The sequence below is a fragment of the Balaenoptera ricei genome, chromosome 2 (assembly GCF_028023285.1).
Source record: "Balaenoptera ricei isolate mBalRic1 chromosome 2, mBalRic1.hap2, whole genome shotgun sequence".
NCBI classification, from domain to species: Eukaryota; Metazoa; Chordata; class Mammalia; order Artiodactyla; family Balaenopteridae; genus Balaenoptera; species Balaenoptera ricei.
In genome coordinates, this window is record NC_082640.1 from 1,370,734 (window position 1) to 1,396,476 (window position 25,743).

Sequence of the window (25,743 nt, forward strand, 5' to 3'; positions counted from 1 at the left end):
GATACGAAGAGCCTGCACATTGCTGAAGTTTAAACATATGGTGTAAGAGGCTGCTTCTCCAAAATCCATGTTCTTTCCATAAAACTGTACGTAATGAAAGACATCACCAATCTATATTAGTTTGGACTCCAGTAATTCAAAACTCCTCACAGATCTTAGGTGATTCATGTTTAAATTCTACAAAGTGTGTTTGCTGATCACAAACTTTATATGAAAATTTTATAATATAGTAATTTTAAACTTACAGGAAGAAACTTGATTACCTTGGAGTTGCCTAGGTGTATAGGGAAAATAGTACAGTCTTACCAAGTATTTCCCCTTGCGTGTGAATTGAAGACAATATTGTTTCCTTAAATAAATTGTATAACAATTTGGATCTTTTCAGATTGTTTTCCAGTTAGTCTTAAGTTTGTGAAAGGTCCATTAATTTGCGGTATATTTTTTTCCTCAGTGGAGACATCCATGTTATTTAAGTGAAGCTTCCTATTGACTGTTCTCATCAACATAGTGAATTCCTTGTTTGGATTTTCCTTAACAAATAATTTATATTAAGAGGTTGATGGTTCAAATAAGATAGGTCTCTTGGTCTTAAGTGCTATTAGTATAGCTAAACTGTATTTAAGGATGACAGCAGTAGAATGCTCTAATAAATAACAGAAGAGCAGGAACTTTGTCCTAACCACTGCTGTGTCCTTAGTACCTAGAGGCAGTCAGTCAGTATTTGTGGTATATGGATAAGTAAGTGAAAGAATGGTAATGCATGTGTTGGCAGTTGGGGAAGCACCTACATTGGTCACGGTTTAAGAAATGTATTTGGAGAAAAAGAAGAGTGTTACATGTGTTGTGCGTCTAATTAAAGAAATAGATTTAGATCTGTTTAATGCCAGTGTGTCTTTCGATGAAAAGAACCGTAGATAAATGAGTCTGTGCTTGCTTGAGGGACAGAAGTGTGGAGGAGCTGGGAAGCTCTTGGGTTCTGCAGAGAATAAACCTAGTGTTAGGCAGGGTGAGACAAGGGTGTCAGGTGCCTCCTTTTAGATTTATATCTGTTTCTTATGGTAACATTTGAACATCTGTTGGCAAGACTCCTTTATTGGACAGCCATATAACAAAGTACAGAGAAACTCTGATGTGCTTAAAAAAAAAAAGTCTAAAACTGAATTTTATGGGCTGGCAACCCATTGACCATTCTAAACTGGTCCTGACCCCAGCCTCTTTTCCAGGTTTGTGAAATGACAGAATAGGCAGGAGACGTGGGTCCTTGTTTTTTGATGTAGCCAAATAAATGCCAGGGTCAGAAGAGTTTAATGACTTTTAAGTTTCTTATTTAATAATTTAGAGTTATGGTTTATTAACAGAGGTAAGTTTGAAAAGTAAACAGAGCAGCCACAGAAGCAGACCTATTCAGTGACCTCAAGGCAGCTCTCAGGAAATTAGCCTGCCTAAAGAGTCACATAGTTACATGCTGTTCTGTAGTCTTAATCTAATGGGAGGGGATTAGTTGTTCTTTAATGTGAGATGTGAGTTAGTCACTTGGAATAAACTTCCTTTTTGTGTTTTGATGATATTTGTAGACTGGGTGAAGTTAAAATGAACCTGAAGACTTTTCCCAGTGTGTTAAGAGCAGTAATCTTTTATAGCCCACATAGGAGGTCATAGCTGGCTGTAAGTGGGACACATTCAGCCCTTCCTTGCTTTGCTTTAAACTACTTTTCAAACTACTTTTAGGATTACTAAATGTTCATGTAAAATTAGACCAGTTGGCCATAGAAGTACCTAAACATTTGTTGAATAACTGAGGACGTTAACCGGGGGTGGGTGGGGGGCGGTTGGTGTTAGTCTGATTTAGTAAGTGTCACTAAAATGACATTATGTAATACAGATGGCATTTTGATCAGTGGGGCAGGGGGAATACCTGTGATGAAAGAATGTTAGAAAATACTGTTTATAACTTGAGGGGCAAGGAAGACCTTTTAAATGAGGACCCAAAACACATTTGCCTTAAAAAGTTGGTAAATTTGGCTACATAAGACATTTAAAACTTCTCTGTGACAGAGATACAGTAAACAAAGGTTGAAAAAAAAAAATAACAAAATTGGGAGAAAATATTTGCAACAAATATGAATAACAGTACATTAAGGATACATTAAGAATTCATCAAAGCAGTATGAAAAAAAACAATCCAATAGAAAAATGAGCAAAGTATATGAACAGGCAATTACAGAAGAGGAATTTTAAATTGCCCGTCTTGCTTTAGAACAGTTAGAAAAACCAGCTCCAAATGGAGCAAGGACCTTAACTTAGGAGCTAAAAACTATGAAACTGTAAGAAAGCAAGGGAAAATCTTCATGAGACAGGACTTGGTAGTGATTTCTTGGATATGACACCAAAAGCACCGGCAACAGAAGAAAAAAATAGATATATTGGACCTCATCAAAATTAAAAACTTTTGTGCATCAAAGGACACTCTAGAGTGAGAAGACAACCCATGGAATGGGAGGGAATATTTATAAGTCATGTCTGATAAGGGATTAATAGCCAGAATATATAAATACAAAGTCCTGGAACTCAACAGTAAAATGAAACAGCTCAGTCCAAAAATGGGCAACGGAGTTGATGCAACATTTTTCCAAAGAACATAGTCTGATGGCCAGTAAGCACATAAGAAGGTGTTCAGCATCATTGGTCAACAGGGAAAGAAAATCAAACCACAGTGAAATATCACTTCACACCCATTAGGATGACTACTGTATATATATTTTAAAAAACAAGAGAAGACAACAAGTGTTTTTGAGGCTGTGGAGATTGAAACCCTTGTGCATTGCTGGTTGGAATGTAAAATAACACAGCTGCTGTGGAATACAGTTTGGCAGTTCCTCAAAAAATGAAACATAAAATTACCATAGGATCCAGTGATTCCATGCCTAAGTATGTAATCAGAAGAATTGAAAAGCAAGGAATCAAACGGGTATTTATACACCAGTGTTCGCAGTAGCACTATTCACAATAGCCAAATGGCAGAAACAACCCTAGTGTCCACCAGCAGATAAAGGATAAACAAAATGTGATATATACATATATGTGTGTGTGTGTGTATATATATATATATATACACACACACACACATATTCATATATATATATACACATGCAGTATTAGTCAGCCTTAGAAAGGAATGAAATGATGATAAACGCTGCAACATGGATGAACTGTGAAAACCTTATGCTAAGTGACACAAAAGGACAAATATTGTGTGAGTCCACTTATGGGGTACCTCGAATGGGCAGATTCATAGAGAGACAAACTAGAATAGTGCTTACTTTGGGCTTGTGAGATTGGGAGCTATAGTTTAATTGGGTAGAGAGTTTCTGTTTGCAAAGATGAAAAAGTTCTGGAGGTGAATTGTGGTGATGGTTGCATGACAGTGTGAATGTACTTAATGCTACTGAATTGTAAACCCAGAAATGGTTAAAATGGTAAATTGTATGTTGTATATTTTACCAGCATAAAAGAATTCAAGAGAAAGATTACCAATACAATATTGGAAATGAAAATGAGATTTTTCACTCTTAAAGTTGGTGATAATTAACAGTTGAATGTAGGGAAACACAATTGGTAGGAGTGAATAAGATGGTTATTATGGAGGTCACTTAAGTAAAATCTGTTAAAAGTTTTAAAATAGGCTTATCCTCTTTGTATGTATTAGCATAAAGATTTTCTCGGTTGAATAAAAGAGCAAGTTGCAAAAACATAATTGTTATAAAACATCAATCAATGCCATACTTATTTTTATGTACATTTTAAATGCATAGAAAAGTTCTGGACGGACACATTTAAAATTATGAATTATAGAGTAAAAAATAAATTAAAATGAAAGTCACAGATTATATACCTGGTGTTGTCACCTAGTTATTTTATGGTTTTTTCTACTACACTTGTATACTTTGTTTTCCCTTATGATTCCTCCATGTTGTAACACCATTACTACACAATGAAACAAGCAGGCTGCCCTTGTTGCATCAGTAGTTTGAGCTTTGTTCCCATATCCTGTTTAGTATTATGACAGCAACTGTCAGAGGATTGTGGGAAATTAATGTTTAGAAATGCAGTCAGTACCTTTTACTCTTTACGTGCAGTATCTTGTTAGATCTTATTGCAGATTGAAGAGGAGTTATTTGGCATACCAGAAAAATGTAGGTCAGAAAATTTTGACTTTGGTCTGTGTTGTCTTGGGTATTTTGAAAGGGTGCCTATAATTAGAAGAGGTGAGTGGTTATTACCTTAAGCCTTAAAAAGTTAGGTTATGGTACATTTCTCTGTGAAGTCTAGTCTTTGGTAGGTTACTCCCCCTACTGGTAAAAATTGGAAGTATAAATGAATAATTCATAATTACAAGCATAAAGGGAGAGAAAAAGGTTTTATCAAAGCTAATGTACACAATTTAAATTAAAATCAGAGTAACATACTTATTTCATGGCTTACAATAAGAATTGGTTAGAGATCTACAAATGATAGAAAAACATCAGGTAGGAAAGTGACCTTAAAGCTCATTTTAAGTTTAAAATACCGTAGGACGACATCACCACATATCCTTAAAAAAATTATAGGGACGCGTGCGCGTGCACACACACACACACACACACACACACACACACACACGCACACAAAATAAAAAAATAAATGTGCTAGAGCTAAAATTGGATACTGTTGTTTTGCCAAAAGCTGAAAAAATAGGCTTAAAGCAACCTAGGTTTCTTTAATGCTTGGAAAAGTTTGCATTTAAAGAATGAGACTAGAGGCTGACGTTAAAAAGCAGAAGAGCCTTTTGAAATGGCTTTGTAATGTAAAACACTACGTTAATTTTCTTACTTAAATTCATTATTTGTTTTTATTTTCAAAGATCCGGATTTTTAATTTTAGTTTGATACAAAACTGTTTAAACATGAAGTATGTTAACCGAACATTGTAACAGATTCCGGATTAAAAAGACAAATAGAAATGTTAATTAAAATTAAATACCTGTGTAGAAAAAGCACAATTAATGACTGTGTATTTGTTCCGAATAGTTGCTTGTTGCCTTTGAGTGTTTAAAAAAAGAAGAAGGGGGTTGAGGATTTTATGATTATTAAAATGAATCTAAATAAGTTAAGTTTGTCTCTAAGGCTATGTAGTATTACTTAGCTTTATGAAACATAGCATAAAGTGAGCTGTTCATTGTCTGCTCAATGAATTATCTTTGGAGACCTTAGGCTTTTCTCCCCATTATAAGTTTTGAACCTAGAGCTTAAGAAAAACAGCACAGACACGTGCACCTGAGCCTTTCTTGCCGAGTCAAGCATCCAGTCCTCAAGTACATGCTGATGCCATCTTGCTGCCAGATCCCATTTTGCACCAGAGCTACACAGATAAATACAACAAAATTCTTCTCCTGAAAGAGTTCATTTTCTGATAGAAGGGCGAGAGAGAATAAGCTACATAATAGGAGATGCTGGGTAATGTCTGTGGTAGGGCGCTCTGAACGCAGAGGAGCGGCACCCAACCAGTAGCTTTCGTTTATATTTTAATGATGAAACCAAGACTGCCTTTCAGGGTGGCGTTTTATATTTTTATCACATTCAATCATTTTTCTCAATTATACTTCTAGATGGAGGCAAGTAGTATTAAAAATGTTTAAGATGTAACATACTTCGGGAGGGCATTTGTATGGGTGTGTCCTTTAGGAAGAAGGGGGTGAGTGGAGCTGTTTTTAAAAATAAGTAACTAGTGTGAAAATAGCATGCTGAAGACCTACCTGGAAAAGCAGTTTAGCTTTGCTGTCTCTGACCTTGCCCTTTCTCCACTAGTTCTCTGTGTTTGTGCTGTATTTTTAAAAATTTTGTTTTGGTTTTGTTTCCTTTGGTTTTTTAAAGTTAAAAGGAATCTGGGAAGTTCTCTATTTTTCATAACCAGCAAGGTGTGCCAGAATCACCCATAGAACTCTTGGAAATTCACCATATGCTCGGACACCCCACCCCCGCCCCATTCATTAGAACTGGGGTGGAGCCCTGGTATCTGTTTTCTGTTTTTAAACTTTGATAAGTCGTACGCAAAGTCAGACCTTTTAAAAAGAGAAATTCTGGCCTTTAGAGATGTTAACTTGCTCAAGGTTCCCGTAAGTATTGAGTAGTAGTAACTGGTTTCCATACTGTTCGTTAATAATCTCTCACAGAACTGCAAAAGAAATCCTTCCTCAGGATACACGTTTTTATTTACATTGTTACTTTATTTCTTTGCGGTGATATGTATCTTCTGTTTTGGAGTGTTTTCCTTTTCCTGGATTGAATGGCAACACTGAAGAATTTTCAAGCCTGTGTTAATTTTTCAAATCTGTGGATAGATTTAGCAGCATTGAAAGAAATTTGGAAACAACCTACACCTTCTCCAACTCCTATCATTATAAAGGCAGAGGAAAACCATAGTAAATGTAACAAAAGGGTCATTTCAGAGGGATATAAGTACTAATTTACTTCATGCAGGAAGTAAAAACAGATAACTTGTTTCATTCTAAACATCATTAAGATGCCCCTGAACTGTTTATTCCTTAAGCTGAACCTTAAGGTATATCATCTGGAGAAAACTGCTGCTATAGTCTATATTGCCTCATAAAATGTAATAACTGACATAAGGAAGTAATAAACTTTTCACAAGGAAGATCTTATTTCCTTCAAGTTTCTTTATACTTGTTTATGATTCCAAAACAGCAAAGCTGAACACGGTAGGCAATCTGCTAGACTTAGAGACCCTCCTTTAAAATGTGTGCCTTTTAAAATGAAAGTATCTGCCTTACAGAAATGAATATGTCTTAGACCTTCTGAGTGGATCATATGAGATAAACACATCCGTGAAATCTAGTGAAAGCAGCTATCGTCTCTGGGTCTTCTGACCATTACAGTAGCATAAAAAGGCCGTGGAGGAGGGGTTTTGTTTTTGGCAGTAAACTTGCTATTCAGTAGTAATTCCCGGCTTCTTTGGGGCCATGATGATTAATGAATGTTTAGTTCCTAGAATTGGGAGTGAAGATTTATACTTATTAGGTAGCAGTGTGTAATATTCAAATGTAGTGTTCCTGAAACATTTATACATCATAGTAGCAGTCTTAATTCAGTTATACAATGTATATGTGAGCTTGAAAATCTCTAAGAAATGGATATATATGGGAAATTCAAGAGCCTTTCAGCCAAGATTGTAAGAGACTATGTATGAATATCTTGAATAAACTATTCTTAATGTCGTTAACCCATTGGACCTCTGTTTCTAATTCTTTCCTCCATGACGGTGACTGTATTAGTAAAATTTCATGGTATAAAAATACCAGTTGATGTTCTTTTTCCTGTTGGTGGACATGTGTTTTGTTTCTAGTTTTGTGCTAAAATAAAAAAAGAAGCATAACACTGTTATGAGAATTGTTGAGTATTTTTCCAGATTTATGTACATTAGAGTTTCTCTAAGGGTGTATACCTAAGGGGAATTACTGGGTCGTGAAGTGCATGTAGCTCCAGTTTTTCTAGATAATGTCAAGTTGTTTTTCCAGTGTGGTTATATGAGTTTAGTCTCCACCTGAGATGTTAGGTGTTTCCATTACTACTTGAGAACATTCGGTATTGTTAGACTTTGGACATTTTTGTCAGTCTGATGAACATAAAAGAATATTCTGTTGCTTTTTAGTTTGCATTTTCCTGATTATCAATGAAATTGAGCATCCTTTGTGTTTTTAAGCCATTCACATTTCTTCTGTGAATTGTCTCTTCATGTCTTTTGTTCACCTTTCTATTGTTTAGTTTGTCTTTTTTGATTTATAGGAGTTCCTTAAAGTATTTTGGTTACCAGTACTTTGGGTTTAATTGTTTTGCTCTTTGTTATTTTCTGCATCCTCACATCAAAGTTATTTTCCTCTGTTTTCATCTACTAGTTCTAAAGACTTAAATACATATACAGAAGTCTAACCTGCCTTAAATTGGTTTTGTTTTAAATGTTAAAGTTTTTATGTCTGGCAAGGCATGTCAGTAGCTGTGTTCTTTTTATTAAAGCATTTTGTGGCTCTTACTAGCCCATACGTCTTCAAAATAAGTTATAGAATTGGCTTGTCAAATGCTACCAAAATGCTATTGGGCTTTTAATTTCAGTTACGTTGAATCTGTATAAGTAATTTGCAGTGATGGCTTTCAAAGGATTTTTTATGCATGTTTTATGCTTTTTTTGGTTTATTTTTAAACACTGAGGTTGGGGTCTTGTGGGAGTTTCTTGCTTTTAAAAGTATCTTTTTTAGTGCTAATAATCATTAAGTGGTACAAATAGAGGTAGTTCATTACTTTGTATATTTAATTCCGAAGAGGAGTATGCAGTCCTAAAGCTCAGTTGTACGGATGGAAGTTCAGGGTAGGAGGGTCTCATCCTAGTCATCACATCCTTAGTCTGTTCTGGGGTGCTTACCACCGTGCCTCTCCTGATCGGCGTTAAGGCCGGTGTCATGCTTAAGTAGACTGTTTTTGTGGTCATAAGCATTTTCACCTTATTTTATAATGCATAGAAATTAAGTCTTGGAGAGTTGTACTGTCCCTTTATATCCTAATGGAAGCTTATTTGGAAGTGTAGTTAATACAGGACAATACCATGGAGATATTGTGGGTTCAGTTCCAGACCACCACAGTGAAGCAGGTCTCACAATACAAGTCAAACGAATTTTTTGGTTTTCCAGTGTAATATAAAAGTTGTGTTTACACTATACTGTAGTCTATTAAGTGTGCCATAGCATTATATTTAAAAAACAAAGTATGCCTTAATTAAAAAAGAATGCTGTTGGAAAAATGGCACGGAGAGACTTGCCCAATACAGGGTTGCTGCAGAACCTTCAATTTGTTGGGCGGGCCGGGGGAGAAGAAAAAGGCAGCAACTGCAAAATGCAATAAAGGCAAAACGCAATACAAGAAGGTGTGCTTGTGCATGTGTTTGAGACAGCATTACTAATAGAGTGTGGTGCTGTGAGACTCAGACATGGGTATGGTAGAGTCACTGCCTTGCCAGGTTTTGTGACTTCAAGCAAGTTATGTAATCTTTTTCAGTTTTCTCATCTATGAAATCAGGATATGAAATGTCTTCCTCATATCTAGTCAGCCAGATATTTACTGAGTCCCCTCTGTGCTACCTTATAAATATTAAATGAGGTTACTTGAGTTAGGTGCCTGCCACGTGGGTGTTGCTTGTTTGATGTTGGTTCCAGTTTCCTCTATTGAAGTAATGTTTTTCAGCTTTATTATCTCCTTTTTATTTAGAATCTACATCAGGAGACAAATCGGTGTCACACTCTTGCACAACTCCTTCCACGTCTTCTGCCTCTGGACTGAACCCCACGCCTGCCCCTCCAGCCTCTGCTTCAGCAATGCCTGTCTCTCCTGTCCCACAGTCACCAATACCTCCATTACTGCAGGACCCAAATCTGCTCAGACAGTTGCTTCCTGCTTTGCAAGCCACGCTGCAACTCAATAATTCTAATGTGGACATATCCAAGATAAATGAAGGTAGAGTTTTCATTGTGATAATTTCTACAAAGTTCATCTGCATTGTGCAAAATTACGTAATTCGTAAAATCCCCAATATAGGAATGGTCTTTGTTTCATTTTGAAATTCACATTTGAACTTCATGCTTTGGAGTTTATATCCCCCATAGCTTTTAAGGTCTTTGTTACTGTAATTGAATTAGCAATACTTGGATTTTCTGTATATTTTTCAAGACTTGCTGTGTACCTGGTAGTTACTGGAGATAACTGTTCCGTCAGCTTAATGTATATGGTGATTTTTTTTTTTTCTTTTTAAGTGAAAACAGAAAAAAGAATATTTGCTAAAACTGATATGAAAACACCTGGTTTCTAACATATTTCAAGAAATCTCATGTATATCGGTAAATGATTATTTGGAATATTTAAAATATGCTAATTACTAAGAATAGGAATTCAGGTAGTTCTTAAACTACTTAAACAATTTTGAGAAGGGAAGTAATGGGTAACATTATGCTCTTTTTCCTAGTTAACTGCATTGTTAATTCCAACTTTGCTTTTCAGTGTACTGCTAAAGTATTTGGGCAGCCACCTCAAAGAAGTCTGAATAAAAGTGGATGTAGTTTTTAATTCGTAAACCATTCAGATTGAAACATTTAAGCCTTATGAACATTGCAAAATTTTCTGTTTGTGTACACTTCCACATAAGTGGTTAACTTCTTCCTTTATCCTAAAAATGGAGGTATCTTAGGCTAGTTGGTCATTAATCTTCCATTCTTATTCTCTTCAGCATTTCTTGATAGGTGAACATTTTACTGGGCAAAGTGGGGCTTTTAAACATTTTGAAGAAATGATAGCCTAAGCAAATGTCAATAATAAAAGATCTTACGCTTCAAAAATACATGGTATTCCAAAGTACCCAGATTTTTAATATCCATTTTTGAAAGCTTGTTGTGGGTGAGTGTTGATGTAGGGTTTGAGTGCTCAGCTGGTCTAATAATGCAATCGCATGAAATAACTGCTGTTTATCCAGTTAATTCCAAGTAATGTACTAAGTACGTTGCCTATGTACGATAGGTTTCTGGTATAATCAGAAGTTCCGGTGAATACTCTTTGCTGTTTTAAAAGTCTCACAGAGGAGTTTCCTTTCACTGGACACCTAAACTTTACTGTAAAGGAAACTCTACTGTTTTATTATATAAACCCATTAAATGTCTTTGCCTCTGCCTCAGATCACTTCACATCTCTAGGCTCATTGTATTACTCCTATCTTCTAGACTTTTATTTTGGGAGTTCTAGTATGGAAACACTCCAGATTTTTTCTGGGTTCCTTTTGAGTTTTCAAGTTGTAACTAATACCACATATGCCACTGTGTTTTTATTTGAATTTAAGATATAATATGTTTATAGTTCTTACAGCAGCTGTGACCCAAGCCTCATTGCAGTCTATAATTCATAAGTTTCTTACTGCTGGACCATCTGCTTTCAACATAACTTCTCTGATTTCTCAAGCTGCTCAGCTCTCTACACAAGGTATTTATATTCTTAGATACCTCTAGAATTGTATCTTGGTGGGGGGCAGGTGGAATTCGTAGCAGATTTTTTTTTTTAGTCTTTGAAGAGAGCGTAGCTATGATATTGATTTTATTTTGATTTGTTAACACTGCTGTATACAAGTAGTATTTTTCTTTACCTTTTTAGATGAAACAGGCTTTTGACATATATCTTACACCGTTGCCATCACATCTGCAATATAGTATATATTCAGCATTTAAGTCGTTAGTGAGATATTTTACTCCAAAGCTAAAATAAACTATGATATACCCTCAATCTTTGTGAATCATTGGATCTGTTTTAAGAGTTGAAGTTTGCTTCAAGTTGGTGTTAGATGGGTTTTGACCAGAGGATGTAGAAATGCTCAAGTCCTGCCTTGACTTAGCCAGCCCTCTTCTCCGTGCAGGTACCCAGTGGGGAAGGGACACAGAGGAGCAAACGGGAAATGAGAGGGTTGCCTGGCTTGCCCCCAGCCCCAGTGCAGAAAGCTGCTAAAGTGAGCAGGAACGCCTGGCCCACTGACGCAGCGTGCAGTGAGGGCTGCCAGCCCTTGGGTGGTCTCATGAGGCGGGGACCTGAGGGGGACGGTCAGGCCTCCTGGTAGGGTGGGAAAGAAGCAGCGATGGTGAGATGAGGCCTTCCAGGGGAGCATGTTCGCAGACCTAGTGGGGGCCGCACTGGGCGTGCTGGTCTCGCTCAGCAGCTCAGTTGGTCATTGTGACCCCAGCGAGTGCTTAGATGCTGACTTTTTCAGATAGCTGTTCTCTTTGGGGGTGTGGGGCATGTGGAGAGATGTAAAGATCTCCTGCACATAAACTACAGCGGGTTTTGGTTTATTTTACTCTCCACAGCCCAGCCGTCTAATCAGTCTCCGATGTCTTTGACGTCTGACGCATCATCCCCGAGATCATACGTGTCTCCGAGAATAAGCACACCTCAGACGAACGCAGTCCCTGTCAAGCCTCTGGCTAGTACTCCTCCTGTTGCATCACAGCCAAAGGTATGTCGCCTTTGCGGGAAACCGGGGAAGAAACCACTTCTGGTTAAAGCAAGTTTCATAATGTTTTAGAATATGTATTGGAGAAGAAGCCCTCTTTGGGGAATGAGATAGTGGTGGGATGAATGACAGGTGAGTGAGAATAGGTTCAGGTTAGACTCTCAGTTGATCGAGGGCTTGGAGGAGGGAATTGCATCTGCGCCACTTTTATACACTGGTTCTCTTCTCTTTTTTTTTTTTTTATAAATTTATTTATTTATTTATTTATTTATGGCTGTGTTGGGTCTTCGTTTCTATGCGAGGGCTTTCTCTAGTTGCGGCAAGCGGGGGCCACTCTTCATCGCTGTGCGTGGGCCTCTCACTGTCACGGCCTCTCTTGCTGCGGAGCACAGGCTCCAGACACGCAGGCTCAGTAGCCGTGGCTCACGGGCCCAGTTGCTCCGCGGCATGTGGGATCTTCCCAGACCAGGGCTCGAACCCGTGTCCCCTGCATTGGCAGGCGGACTCTCAACCACTGCGCCACCAGGGAAGCCCCTGGTTCTCTTCTCTTAATTGGCTTTGTGGATAAAGAAGGTATACTAATTGAGTCTTAATATTTGTAGAATTTTTAGACTGAGATATCAGAGAACATGTTTTTCCAGTGATTTTCTCCATACTTTTTTTTTTTTTAACATCTTTATTGGAGTATAATTGCTTTACAGTGGTGTGCTGTATAACAGAGTGAATCAGCTATACGTATACATATATCCCCATATCTCGTCTCTCTTGCGTCTCCCTCCCACCCTCCCTATTCCACCCCTCTAGGTAGTCACAAAGCACCGAGCTGATCTCCCTGTGCTATGTGTCTGCTTCCCACTAGCTATCTATTATACATTTGGTAGTGTATGTATGTCCAGGCCACTCTCTCACTTCGTCCCAGCTTACCCTTCCCCCTCCCCGTGTCCTCAAGTCCGTTCTCTACGTCTGCATCTTTATTCCTGTCCTGCCCCTAGGTTCATCAGAACCTTTTTTTTTTTTTTTTTAGATTACGTATATATGCGTTAGCATACGGTATTTGTTTTTCTCTTTCTGACTGACTTCACTCTGTATGACAGACTCTAGGTCCATCCACCTCTCTACAAATTATAGAAATGAGTCAGTTTCTGTGCTAAGAGCTTTATATGTATTAATTTTCACATCAGCTACTATTTGCTTCATTTAATAGAAAATGAAATCTTCCATTAAGTCTGATTTTTGTGGTCAAGTCAGATTTTGAGACCTAGGTCTTTCTGAGTACAGAACCCATTTTATTAATACTAAGCTACATTGCCGGGTTGTCCAGGCAGAATCGTACATGCTTGGCTCCTCAGAGCACAGTTAGAAGCTGCTGGTCTCTCTTCTTGCTGGGCTGTGGACAGGACCTGACCGTGCGACTGCCAGCTTGATGTTCTTGCTGGGCTGTGGCCAGGACCTGACCGTGCGACTGCCAGCTTGATGTTACGTCCTTGGAGTCTCACGCACTGACTCAGAAGCAGTTCCCCGTCACGCTTGTTCTTTGCTCTGTAGCACACCACCAGGAAAACTTGAGCTATTTGGAGGTTGGAATGTACAGGTTTAATTTTTTTTTAACTCTTAATGGTAACTATAGGAGGAAATTCTTTTTAGTTGTAAAACAGTGGGCTGTTTCAGACTTTCATGCCAAAGAACTCTTTATTCAAATAAAATCATAAGCAGAAGCTTAAAAATAAAAATGTATTGAAACAGCTTGAGCTGGATGGTGGGCCGGATCTTCGGTCTTCTATTGGCTTATCTTCCCTACGTCAACCGTTGGTCTGTGTGTGTTTTGGGGTCAGTCTAGATTAAGTTTTTAAATTTTGAGTCACAATTGTTAGTTTTTTGTGCAGTTCTTTATTGTTTGCCTGTATTTGATGGGAGAAGAATTACAAGGTGAGTTCTAGCACCAGAGACCTTATCCTTAGAGCTTACAGCTCTTCCTGCGGTGGCGTCCTGAGAGCACGCGGCGTGGGTGGCAGTGTTGGGTGTACCGTCGGTCCTAACGTTGCCACTTCAGATCCTTTACGCAGGTGGCTCTCAGTTTTTTGCATTAAAAACTTACGAGTTGTTTTTAAAAGTAAGTGGACATTTGATCTCACAAAATATTCTTTATAAAAGAGCGTGCTCTTCTGTATTCAGAAGGAGCAGTGCTAACCAGAGTCGCTGGGGGGCGATATTAATTATCCCCCCCTCCCCCCCACCGCATAACAGCCTCTGCTGCCAAGCGGTGAGACTTAATCACAGGTGCCTCTGTCTGCCTTTGTGCCTTAATTTCGGGCTTCCACCTTTGACTGCTTGTTTTTTCTCTGTCGTGTCTGAATGTGAATGATACTGGGTTGGCCAGAGAGTTCGTTTGGGTTTTTCATAACATCTTCCAGAAAAACCCAAATGAACTTTTTGGCCACCCTACTATATGTGTCCCCACTGCAGTCATGGACCTCTTGGTCTGCCTGTATAGGGTGACACCTCTTTGAAGCCCACTCCAGTTGAATTATGTATGGGCCGTAGCTCATTCTCTGATAGACCGGCATATACATTCTCTTCATATGTGGTTGAAATTTGAGCAGCTGTATTTGTATGATGTGGTAACGTATTTATTTTTATTGATACAGTAAATAAATAACAGTAAATCAGAAGAGGTATTATATAGTGTACTGGAAAGAAAACTGGGTTCAAAATCAGGAGAACTAGTTTCTTATGCTGGTTTGCTAAGTAATTTTTTGGCTCAGGGCTGTTTTATGATACTAGATCTAAGTCTCAAAACTTTCTTCTAACTACATGACCTTTGGAAACTCATTTGATTCTACTTCTTTAAATCTCTAGATTATAAAGTGTTTAAGATTACTAACTAGACTTAGAGAAGTATGTGGATTTCGGCCCTAAATGATAATAGTTTACACGATTACATGTGTCTGTATCACTAATACTAATCTTATTAGGTAAGGACAGTTAGGACTACTCTTGTTACCTTAAAAATCACTGAAGAGAAATAATTGGGAAGATAACAGAATAATAACAGAAATAATTTCATTGGTAGAACTTTCATTCTTATCTAGTTTTCATGCTTTTTGTCTCTGTGGCAGAAGCCTTGTCTCACCAGATTTTGACGTTTCAGGTTAGTACTCCGGTAGTTAAGCAAGGACCAGTTTCACAATCAGCCACACAGCAGCCTGTAACTGCTGACAAGCAGCAAGGTCATGAACCTGTCTCTCCTCGAAGTCTTCAGCGCTCAAAGTAAGTTGATGTTGTGTGTTGAGGCCACGTTGTTTTTTCCTTAATGTGGCATATTGCCGTATTGTTTGGATATTATTTTATATATATATATGTGTGTGTGTGTGTGTGTGTGTGTATATAATATATATATATATATATATATGTATATGTAGTAGAACTTGATCTTGGAAGAATCCATGAATAGCTTAACCATAGTTTTTTGTATTATAAAATTTACAAAGGCAAATCTTACTACAATAAGTAGATTGTTTCTAGTAATGAATCCTGGGTTAATTTGAAGAAAGTGGCTCTTTCTTTAGAATTTTACTTGGTGAAATATGATGGGAGTAATGATATATGATACTTGTAGAGGGCACATGATTTTATACTCCTTCATTAGTTGGAAATGATACCATTTTTAACTTCCTAATAGCAGTTTTAGATTTGAATGTATTGATAAAGCCAGATATCTCACATCTAAAACTTGGGCCAGTATTTTACAACTGGTGTGTGTGTCCGCACGCGCGTGTGTGTCTTTCCTAATAATAGCCTCAACTCTGACCCTATACGGATTGCTTGTCAGACATAGAGCTGTATTGTGTAGAGCTGTACTGTGTTGTCGGTTTTCTTGGTTAATTAACTTTAAATGATTTTCATTTGATTGACTTTCCTATTTTTATTTCTTGTTGTGAGGTGGCAGCATAATTCAGCGGTTGTTTTTATTGTTGTTGTCTGAACAAGCGTTGCGGAGCATATACATGCACATGAGCGTCGTTCCCTTTACAGGGATCGCTTTGGGAAGCTGTCTGCTAGCAGCGTTGCCGTTGCTCAGAACGTTTGGGGGAAATTCTCCTTTTAAATTGGCATTAGAGGCTGCAGTATAATTATAAATATCCTCAGTGGTGAAAATGCTTCATCCTTTGGGAGACTTAGTTTTTGGAAATAACTGATGTGAAGCAGGTAGGAAATCAACTTGGGTGATTATTTATATCCCCAAATCCTAGCCCTAGCCATACAGTTTTAGAAGAAGATAAGCAACCTCAGAGTGTTGCTTTTTTTGGTCTTATTTTGCCACTAAACTCATTCATTGTTTTGCAATTAAAAGTCTATTTTGCTTCACATTATTTCACCCTCTGATTCAGCACTTTATTCTGATACTGAACAAAGACAGTGTACTTTTTCCGCCTCCATATCTTCATGTACTTAAGGTAGAATAACGTGCCTTATATCGAAAACTGTTCAAATGTGACCATTGCTTAGTTACATTCTTGTTAGTGTTTGTAGTATACAAAGTCAACAGGTTCTGCTGTCAAATTTGGGAGAGTACTGATACTTTAAATTCAACTCTGACGTTAGTGTTAAAGGGGCTCTTGTAACCCCCCAAAAGTGTATCAGGAATACACGATATGTAAGTATACTTCGGATTTTAAGTTCTGTTTATTTGATGTTAAAATAATAAATTTTTGTTAGGAATTTGTGTACCTTTAAATTAATGACAGGTATTGACAGACAGTGTCTAGGACACCCAGAGGCCACTTGTAAACACACTACACGTTCAACTGCGTTTTCTCTTCCGGCAGCCAGAGAAGTCCGTCACCTGGTCCCAATCACACTTCCAGTAGTAATGCCTCAAATGCAACAGGCGTACCACAGAACTCTTCTGCCCGTCCTACGTGTTCATTCACACCTACGCTAGCAGCACACTTCAATGAAAGCCTCATCAAACATGTTCAGGGGTGGCCTGCAGATCACGCAGAGAGGCAGGTACGTTACGTGGTCACAGCAGATGCTTAACCTTTGGATGACCGGCAACTGAATTCTACGCTGAGAAGGTCTAATCTGGACCAGAGGATTCAAGCTGTGTGTAAAACAGCTGACTTCTAATTAGATTGTCTGTGGTCACTTTATAAAATATTCGATGTGGATATTTGTGAGGTAACTTGTTGTGGTCTCACATAAAATATTTTAATTATCAGTATAGCCCCCATTATCAAGTGCTCAGCATTTAGCTCTGTGCTAAGTGCTTTATGTTTGTTTTCTCCACTTTTTAAAACTACTAACCAGTGCAGATAATGAGTTTTCCATTTTACTAATGAGGCCTTTAAGACCAAATAGATTTACACTAGGGTCACCCAGTTTCTGCAGTGTTATGACTCAAAGCCATTGTGCTTTTTCTACTCAACCGGCCACTCTGATAGCTTTAGAACCTGTTAGTGCAGTTGACCCTTGAACAGCTCAGGGGTTGGGAGGCCGACCCTCCACGTCGTTGAAAATCCGAGTACGGTTTACAGTCAGCCCTCCATATCCGGAGTCCGTCATCCTCAGGTTCACACAAGCGTGCGTGGATCATGTAGTACAGTGGTGTTTATTGAAAACAATCCACATGTAAGTGGGCCTGCACAGTTCAAATCTGTTGTTCAAGGTTCAGCTGTACTGTTAATCATATGACTCTCCCTCCAGACTAGCTACTGGAGTTAGGAAACACTTCTGCTTTGGGATGAGGGACCTTAGGACATTGCAGTTACTGCCATTGGCTTTTCCCTTTTATCAGATGACTAACCATCTGAAATGTTCTGTAAGTTCACGGAAATACATTGTGTATCTCTTGATACAGGGATACAATAGGCCCTTTTATCAGTGTTAATACCTGAACTTTGCTTTGGCTGATCCAGCATCTTTATTTAACCACAAATCATGAGTCCTTCTATCCCAGCACGAAACTACTGTGAGATGGGAAATACTATCCCCCCAAGGAGACCTGAAGGGGAAATCTTAAAGTGAACACCTTCCACCATTAGAGACAGTTTTTTAAAAGAAAATCATTTTCCCCCTTAGATTCATGAGCATTTTTGTGAATTTAAAGGAAAAGATTTACTCTGTAACCTTGGTGTAAAGTTACACTCAAATTTAATGTTTTATTTTTTGTATGTGAATATGATTTATATTTCATGAGATTTTCATTTCTTTAATTACAGGCATCGAGATTGCGAGAGGAAGCCCATAACATGGGAAGCGTTCATATGTCAGAAATTTGTACTGAATTAAAAAATTTAAGATCTTTAGTCCGAGTATGTGAAATTCAAGCAACTTTGCGAGAGCAAAGGTAAGCTTTTCACTGAAATGAATTCTTTTCTGTTTTTTTTTTTAGGTAATGCTAAAAATTATATATCTTAAAATAATTAGATCTTAAATTGGACTAAAGAACGTTAAGTCGAATTTCATTTCTGAAATTTAAAGTTCTCTGATACATCAGTATCATTCCATGATACTGTAAACTGTGTTTTCATAATTTGATAATACTCCCGGCGAATGGTAGCAGCATCTAGATTTTATTTCTCTTCACCCGTGGTAAATGCTTCATTGTTAGACTTTTTTTCTTGCGTCATGACAGTACATGGTGCCAGTGATGTTTTACCTAAAAAGCGGGGTGTTGCCGGCAGCCGGTTACCGGGAGCCCCCTGTCCGGTTGGGAGCAGCGCTCTCCTGCTGAGGGCACGTATTTCAGCTGAAATTAACGTCACTGTTTGCGGTGTCCTCGCAGCATCGATAGACCCCTTGGCAATTGCATTAAGAACTTAGTTGTCCAGGAAGTTTAATGATATATATCTGCTTTCTTGTTTTCACTTAAACTCTGTCTCATATTTTTTTTTTTTTTAATTTATTTATTTATGGCTGTGTTGGGTCTTCGTTTCTGTGCGAGGGCTTTCTCTAGTTGCGGCAAGCGGGGGCCACTCTTCATCGCGGTGCGCGGGCCTCTCATTATCGCGGCCTCTCCCACTGCGGAGCACAGGCTCCAGACGCACAGGCTCAGTAGTTGTGGCACATGGGCTTAGTTGCTCTGCGGCATGTGGGATCTTCCCAGACCAGGGCTCGAACCCGTGTCCCCTGCATTGGCAGGCAGATTCTCAACCACTGCGCCACCAGGGAAGCCCCTCTGTCTCATATTTCTTAATCTAGTATCTTACTCAAGTAGGATTTCTATATCATGTTAAATAGTATAGATATTTTTTTCAATGCCTATTACAAAATCGAGGACTTAACTTTCAATGGCTTCACTTCCTGTCTATATTGAGCGACTGGGTCAATAAGTAGAGTTAATCTTGTCATGAAATCACAAAAATTTAATAAATGCCAAGTTGGGATTTATAGTAAACTTGGAAAAGTGAGTTTTTATCTAACCTTTCAACTACTAACATGTCTGGAGGTACTTGTTGAATATCAGTTGGGAATTTTCTACTCTAGGATTGCTCTGAAAGTAGTTCTGACGTACATAAAACTTAACTTTAGTTTGGCTTGCTAAGCAGGCGATACTCGTTACAGCAGCTTACTGAACAGTCACGTATCGTATCAGTCATATGTCATGTATCATGTTTGACTGTACACAGATACCATGCTATATCAAAGCAGTAATCGTCGTAGTTCGCAGAAGAAAGGGGTCAGAAGAGGAACAGTGTTAACAGAGTTCATGGAAATCGAGTTAGCTGTGGAATTTGTGTTTTAGTTTTTGTTTTAGATATACATGTCAATTGGACTTTGCTCCATTTTTATGAACCTACATTTATGTTGAGAATTGTTGTTCAGAAACGATTAGCCTCTTGCCGCTCATTAATTCTAGGCTTACTGTATTGTGGTCCAGAAAACATGCAGTGTAAGTTTATCTCATGTTATCTGCTGCCTCTTGTGTCTGGTGATGATACAGTGAACAGTTACCTTTTAAGTCAGTCATTATATTCAAACTAATTATTGAGAACGGGTTTTAGAAAACTAGGAAACCTTCTAACTTTTGTCATCCTGATACTTTAATATATGTAATATTTTCAAATGGTGATTTTGTCCTAACTACACTAATCAGTTTTAAATTACTTCGTTTTAACTAGTAGTTACTCATTTTCTTTGTAAAGTTATTTTTATAGTTAAAAGTTTGGTTTTTCTGTAACATTTATAATGACCACATGGGTTCTAATGCCCTCTTTTATTTTTCAGGATACTATTTTTGAGACAACAAATTAAGGAACTCGAAAAGCTAAAAAATCAGAATTCCTTCATGGTGTGAAGATGTGAATAATTGCACATGGTGTTGAGAACAGAACTGTAAATCTGTTGCCCAGTCTTAACATTTTTGAGCTGCATTTAAGTAGACTTTGGACCGTTAAGCTGGGCAAAGGAAATGACAAGGGGTGGGGGTCTGTGAGATTCAATTCAGGGGAAAGATACAAGATTGATTTGTAAAACCCTTGAAATGTAGATTTCTTGTAGATGTATTCTTCACGTTGTAAATATGTTTTGTAGAGTGAAGCCATGGGAAGCCATGTGTAACAGAGCTTAGACATCCAAAACTAATCAATGCTGAGGTGGCTAAATACCTAGCCTTTTACATGTAAACCTGTCTGCAAAATTAGCTTTTTTAAAGAAAAATTTGGGGGGTTAATTTATCGTTCAGAAATCTTGCATTTTCAAAAAATTCAGTGCAAGCGCCAGGCGATCTGTGTCTAAGGATACAATTTTGAACCATATGGGCAGTGTACAAAATACCATGAAACAACTGTTTCCACACTTGCACCTGATCAAGAGCAGTGCTTCTCCATTTGTTTTGCAGAGAAATGTTTTTCATTTCCCGTGTGTTCCATTTCCCTCTGAAATCCTTGATCTGATTTTATCCATTTTTTAAGGCTCCTCTTTTCCTCCTTTCTTAAGGCACTGTTGCTATGGCACTTTTCTATAACCTTTTCATTCCTGTGTACAGTAGCTTAAAACTGCAGTGATTGAGCATAACCCACTTGTTTGTGTAAATTATTGAAATCCATTTGCACCCTGTAAGAATGGACTTAAAAGTACTGCTGGGCATGTGTGCTGAAAGTACATTGATGGCTCAAATATAAGGAAATGGCCCAATGAACATGGTTGGGGGGGAAGAGGAAACAGCTAGTCAGATGTGAATTGTATCTGTTATAATAAACATGTTAAAACAAACAAAAATTGTTATTTTTCTTTACCTTTCGGTCAATGCATATTAGAATTTGAACTACCTGGGGATTCTTTGTCAGAACTATTCTTGTTGAACATTTATACTTAATTGAAATAATTCCTTAAGGGAGGTTTTGTTTAAAGCGATTAACAGGAAATTGTGTATAAGAATATTTAATGAAATATGAAATTCAACAAGAATGATTAAGTCACTTCCCAAGTGGTTGTCATTTGTTAAACCCTGGTTTACCTGTCTTGCTATTAATGACATTTCATTCTCAAGGATGATTGTGTTGTAGCTGACTGTTCAAGTCTGGTGCTGACTGCTGATCTTAGCCATCACAAAACGCTAAATTTGTGTAATTGGAGCTTCCTGCTGTTACCTGGAAATGGTGGGAAAGCTCAGCTTTGTATATTGTTTCCGAAAGTATATTAAAATAAAAAAAGAAACTATTGCTACTATAAAATTACCTTGGCTTTTTTTTTTTTTTCTTTGCTAAAATATTGGTCACATGGCCTTAGCATGACACTGCCAGTATTAAATCAGATCACAAGGGTTTCTTTATGCTGAAAAACCTCCTAATTTCAAAATCTTAACTTACCCAATTTAGAGACTTTTTTTCCTCTTGAGGCAGATGTATTCATGGGCTTTCAGAACTGCCAGCACCAAGGGCTTATTTTGTGATGTTAGACATTGTTTCTACATTCTGGGATGCTAAAATTCCAAATTGCTCTTGTGCTTTAAGCATATTTAAAGCATAGAAGATAATGCTCAGATTTTTCAATAAATTTAAAAAAGGGTAAACTGTAAGCAATAGTATGGATGATACTTTCTAAAATACAAAAATGTTCCAGTGTAATTAAGAATTAAAAGTCATACTGGAAACTGATTTTTTTTTAATTGTAACTTGAGGATACTTTTAAAATGTAAGAAAAAATAACTTATAAATTATATCGCCATGAAATGTTAATACCTGTGAGATTGTTGATATTTGCTGGACTTGATTAGTGCATGTAAATGAAACTCTGGAGAATTATGTTAAGTTAGAACCCTTACTGATGTAGTCCTGTATCTTTTCTGGAGAGATGATGTAGTAGGCAGATGTTTCCCAGTCAGATGGCAACTTGTGATTTAAGCTAACTTTGAACTTGATTTGCTAATTGTTTATTGATCTATGTCACCTTATTGTTTTGACTTTTAAAAATGTTTATATCCCTAAAGGAACTGCTCACATACACATATGTGATGCCTAATTTGAAATTTTCCCGGTGAATTTTTAAACAGAATTAAAAATTTTGTGGAAGTATTTTTATAATATTTGATTCACTTATTCTGTAGTGAATTACTTTAAATACTGCACTTTAATACACACATGGTGTCCAGCTACTAACCTTCTTGAGGTAACCAGGGAATATTTATTAAAATAGGCATAGTATCCCAGAATATTCTTTATCTAGTTGTCCTGTTGCCGTGGCTTTGAGCATGTATCTCATTTTGGTGGACACCTTGGCTCAGATAGTTTGAGACTAGAAATGCAAATAGCCCCTGGGAAACCTCAGGGTTTTTATTTTTCTGTTTTAAAAGGGACATGAGTGGTGTTACATTCAAACCTTAAAAACTGATGTTGTAATAAAATGTATTTTGTGAAGGTGGATCTGTTAGAGTCTTATCCCCGAGGAGCCAGCCTCCCTGTCTTTTTCCCCTTTGTTTTCTGTTTAACTAGTTTGACTAACTTTTAATTTTAGAACTTGGGCTATATCTCCAGATTTTAAGCACACTGAAAACTCTGTCAGCCCTTTTTAAAGACATTATGCTGCTTTTAATAGCCCAAATGAGTGATTTTATCTTCCAGATTTTATGTATCTGCTTCACAGTTGTAAAATCTTGGAAAGGAGGTGCTTAAAATTTTTCAAAGAATTAATTGTGAATCCATTTCAGAAACAATCGATTGTTGTCTTTAAACACAACCTTAACTTCAAGGGATTATTTCAAAGGGGAGGGGGCAGGGCGTGAAGTAATTCACTGCAAACCAGAACTATTGTAGTTCAGGACTTAAAGCTACTGTATTTAGATGTGGGGTTTGAATATACGGATTTCTTTTCAATACCTGTAAATATGGCTATATTCTTGTATTTGTACTGGAGTGTACAAAATTACACTGAAAAGTAATAAATATGTTTTGACTACATTGTGCAGTTATTTCAGAACAGTCTGTTTTGAAAGAGTGCATAATTTTATGCGTTTGGAGAAGAAAACGTAAAATACCAGGTTACTACAAAATTTTTAAATGGTTGTGTTCCAGTCTTGTTTCATATAATTTCTTAATTGCACTGTTTTAGTGAAAAACTTGGCTTAGAGTTGGGATTCTTTGGATCCTGTTAGGATTTGCTGTACCCTTTTCCCCTGATTCTGAGCTTTGGGAGTACCCTAAAAGTGCATCCTGCCTAGGTGAGCTCGTCCAGGCCCTCGGCTTTAAGAATCCCACTCTTAGGTCAGTTTCACCCAGATTATCTCCAGCCCTGGTCTCTCCCTTGAGCTCCCGACAAGTTAGTTTAACACTTGCCTTACCATGCATGGCAAATTCTCTTAAGAAAAACAGGAGCTCTTGCGCTTAAGACTTTTATCCTTCCCTGTTCCCCATCTTAAGGGGCCGACACCGCGGTTCCCCCAGTTGCTCAAGACCCAGACGTTTCTGTTCTCACACGTGCTCTGCCTTCACGATGTGCTTTGGGCCTGAGAGCCCCTGCCCACATCTGCCCCTCCAGCCCGGCCCTCGCCGGCGCTGCCACGGCCTCCTGCCTTCCTGTCTGCGCACACGTGCACAGCCTGCTCTCTGTGCTGTCACGCTCAACAAAACCCAGAGCTGCCCCGTGGCTTTTGTGCTCAAGCCGCGAACGTCGGCGCTGTCTCGTGTCTGCTTCCTCCCTTGCTCGCTGCAGGCAGTCCCCCAGGGTCCTCCGGTCCCTTGCCTGGGAAGCCCTGTTCCCAGAGGCCTGCGCACCTAGCCGGCCGCCCGTGCAGTCTCTTCTCAGAGGCCTTCCCCGACCTCCCATCCAAATCAGAACACCACTCTCTTTGCCTGCGCGCTGGCGTTCTTCAGAAGACAGTTACTGAATGAATTACGAGTGTTAAGGGGCCATGGACAGAATCAATTTAAGAGGATTGATCGACAAAGATTACGGAGCTTTTTCTTCAAGTTGTAATTTTGGTCCTCTCGCCTTGGGAGATAGGAACGAAACAGCAACTAGTTTTGTTTTTTTTCCTTTTAAGAAATCAATTGGCTACCAAAACCGAACTCCAAACCCATTTTAATTGCTAGCATTATGAAATGTGCTCGCTCGCTCGCTCGCTCTCAGCAAGGTAGTCAACTTGAACACATTTTAAGATTAAATAAGCCGCAGAGAAGCAAGATGCTACTTCTGATGGGATAAGCCTGGGGAGATGGACCCTCAGAAACTGGCCCTGCTTCTGCAGGGCGCGTGGCTGGGTGAGCGGGGTTGGAGACTGGGTCCAGATTCACAGGGAGGGAAGGTTTGCTAGGCCCATGTCTTTGGTTCAGATGATGTCTTGACATCCAACCAGATCCTTCTTTCAGGACGGGTGTTGTAGGCAGAAAACACACACTACGTTCTGAGATGTGTCGCTGATGGAAGAGCATCTTTATTACACACATCCACCCTAGAGGAGAACAGCTGGGGGGTGAGAATTCCCTGCTTTTGCGACTGGGTGCACTTCATAAACAGGCGTCTTTTTCTTTTTTTCGTGTGCCTACTGTTTAATTGCCCAGTTTGACCAGCCTATGTGGGTGTGTTGTGACCTCAAGTTTTCTCATCCTGTTGAGGTAGTTCCAGGGTTATTACCTTGGATGAAAAAGGCAGAATGCAAGGACAATAATGTTTGTTTCTTTATTGTGTATTCCCATCACCTAGAAAAATCAGCACCTAGTGTATGCTCAAATATTTTTGCATGAATGAGTGAAGTAAACATTTTAACTCTTTGTAGGATTGCTCAAATTTGTATTTAATATTTAAGTGTAATGCATTCAAACATTTTTATTCTAAAAGAATTCATGATTAAAGAGGAGAGCTTGAACAGAGTCATTGTGAAATATCAACAGGCCACTTCCTTAAATTTCACTTTTTTTTTTTTTCCATTCTGATACCTTGACATTTTATCATCTTTTTGAGCTAAAACTGTTAAAAGTGATAAGCAGAAGATAGTTCCATGGTTGGAGAAGCTCTAATTTTTAAAATGCCAATGCAGAATCTCAGGCTCCATCTCTCTTTACCTGTTTGACAAGCACAAGGGTTGCAAAGATATTATGTAAAATACTGATGATGGAATTACAGCATAAGATAGCTGATGAAATATCCCCCAATTCTTAACAAAACAAAAGTATTTGAAGAGCCAATATATTCCTCCACAAACCTCAAAACAATGAAAAAATCACA

General features: G+C 38.2%; 1 protein-coding gene across 4 annotated transcripts in view; it reads left to right on the forward strand.

Moving 5' to 3' along the window:
* WAC (WW domain containing adaptor with coiled-coil) overlaps window positions 1-21,758 on the forward strand; it is an 88,239-nt gene extending 66,481 nt beyond the window's left edge. For all 4 annotated transcript variants that reach the window (XM_059909191.1, XM_059909190.1, XM_059909202.1 and 1 more), the window contains 7 exons: window positions 9,309-9,554; window positions 10,941-11,063; window positions 11,936-12,084; window positions 15,230-15,348; window positions 16,908-17,091; window positions 18,303-18,430; window positions 20,311-21,758. In XM_059909191.1, coding sequence (XP_059765174.1) covers window positions 9,309-9,554; window positions 10,941-11,063; window positions 11,936-12,084; window positions 15,230-15,348; window positions 16,908-17,091; window positions 18,303-18,430; window positions 20,311-20,380 — 1,019 coding nt within the window. In that variant the 3' untranslated portion in view covers window positions 20,381-21,758. The remainder of the gene's footprint in view (window positions 1-9,308; window positions 9,555-10,940; window positions 11,064-11,935; window positions 12,085-15,229; window positions 15,349-16,907; window positions 17,092-18,302; window positions 18,431-20,310) is intronic.
* Window positions 21,759-25,743: the final 3,985 nt, after the last annotated feature.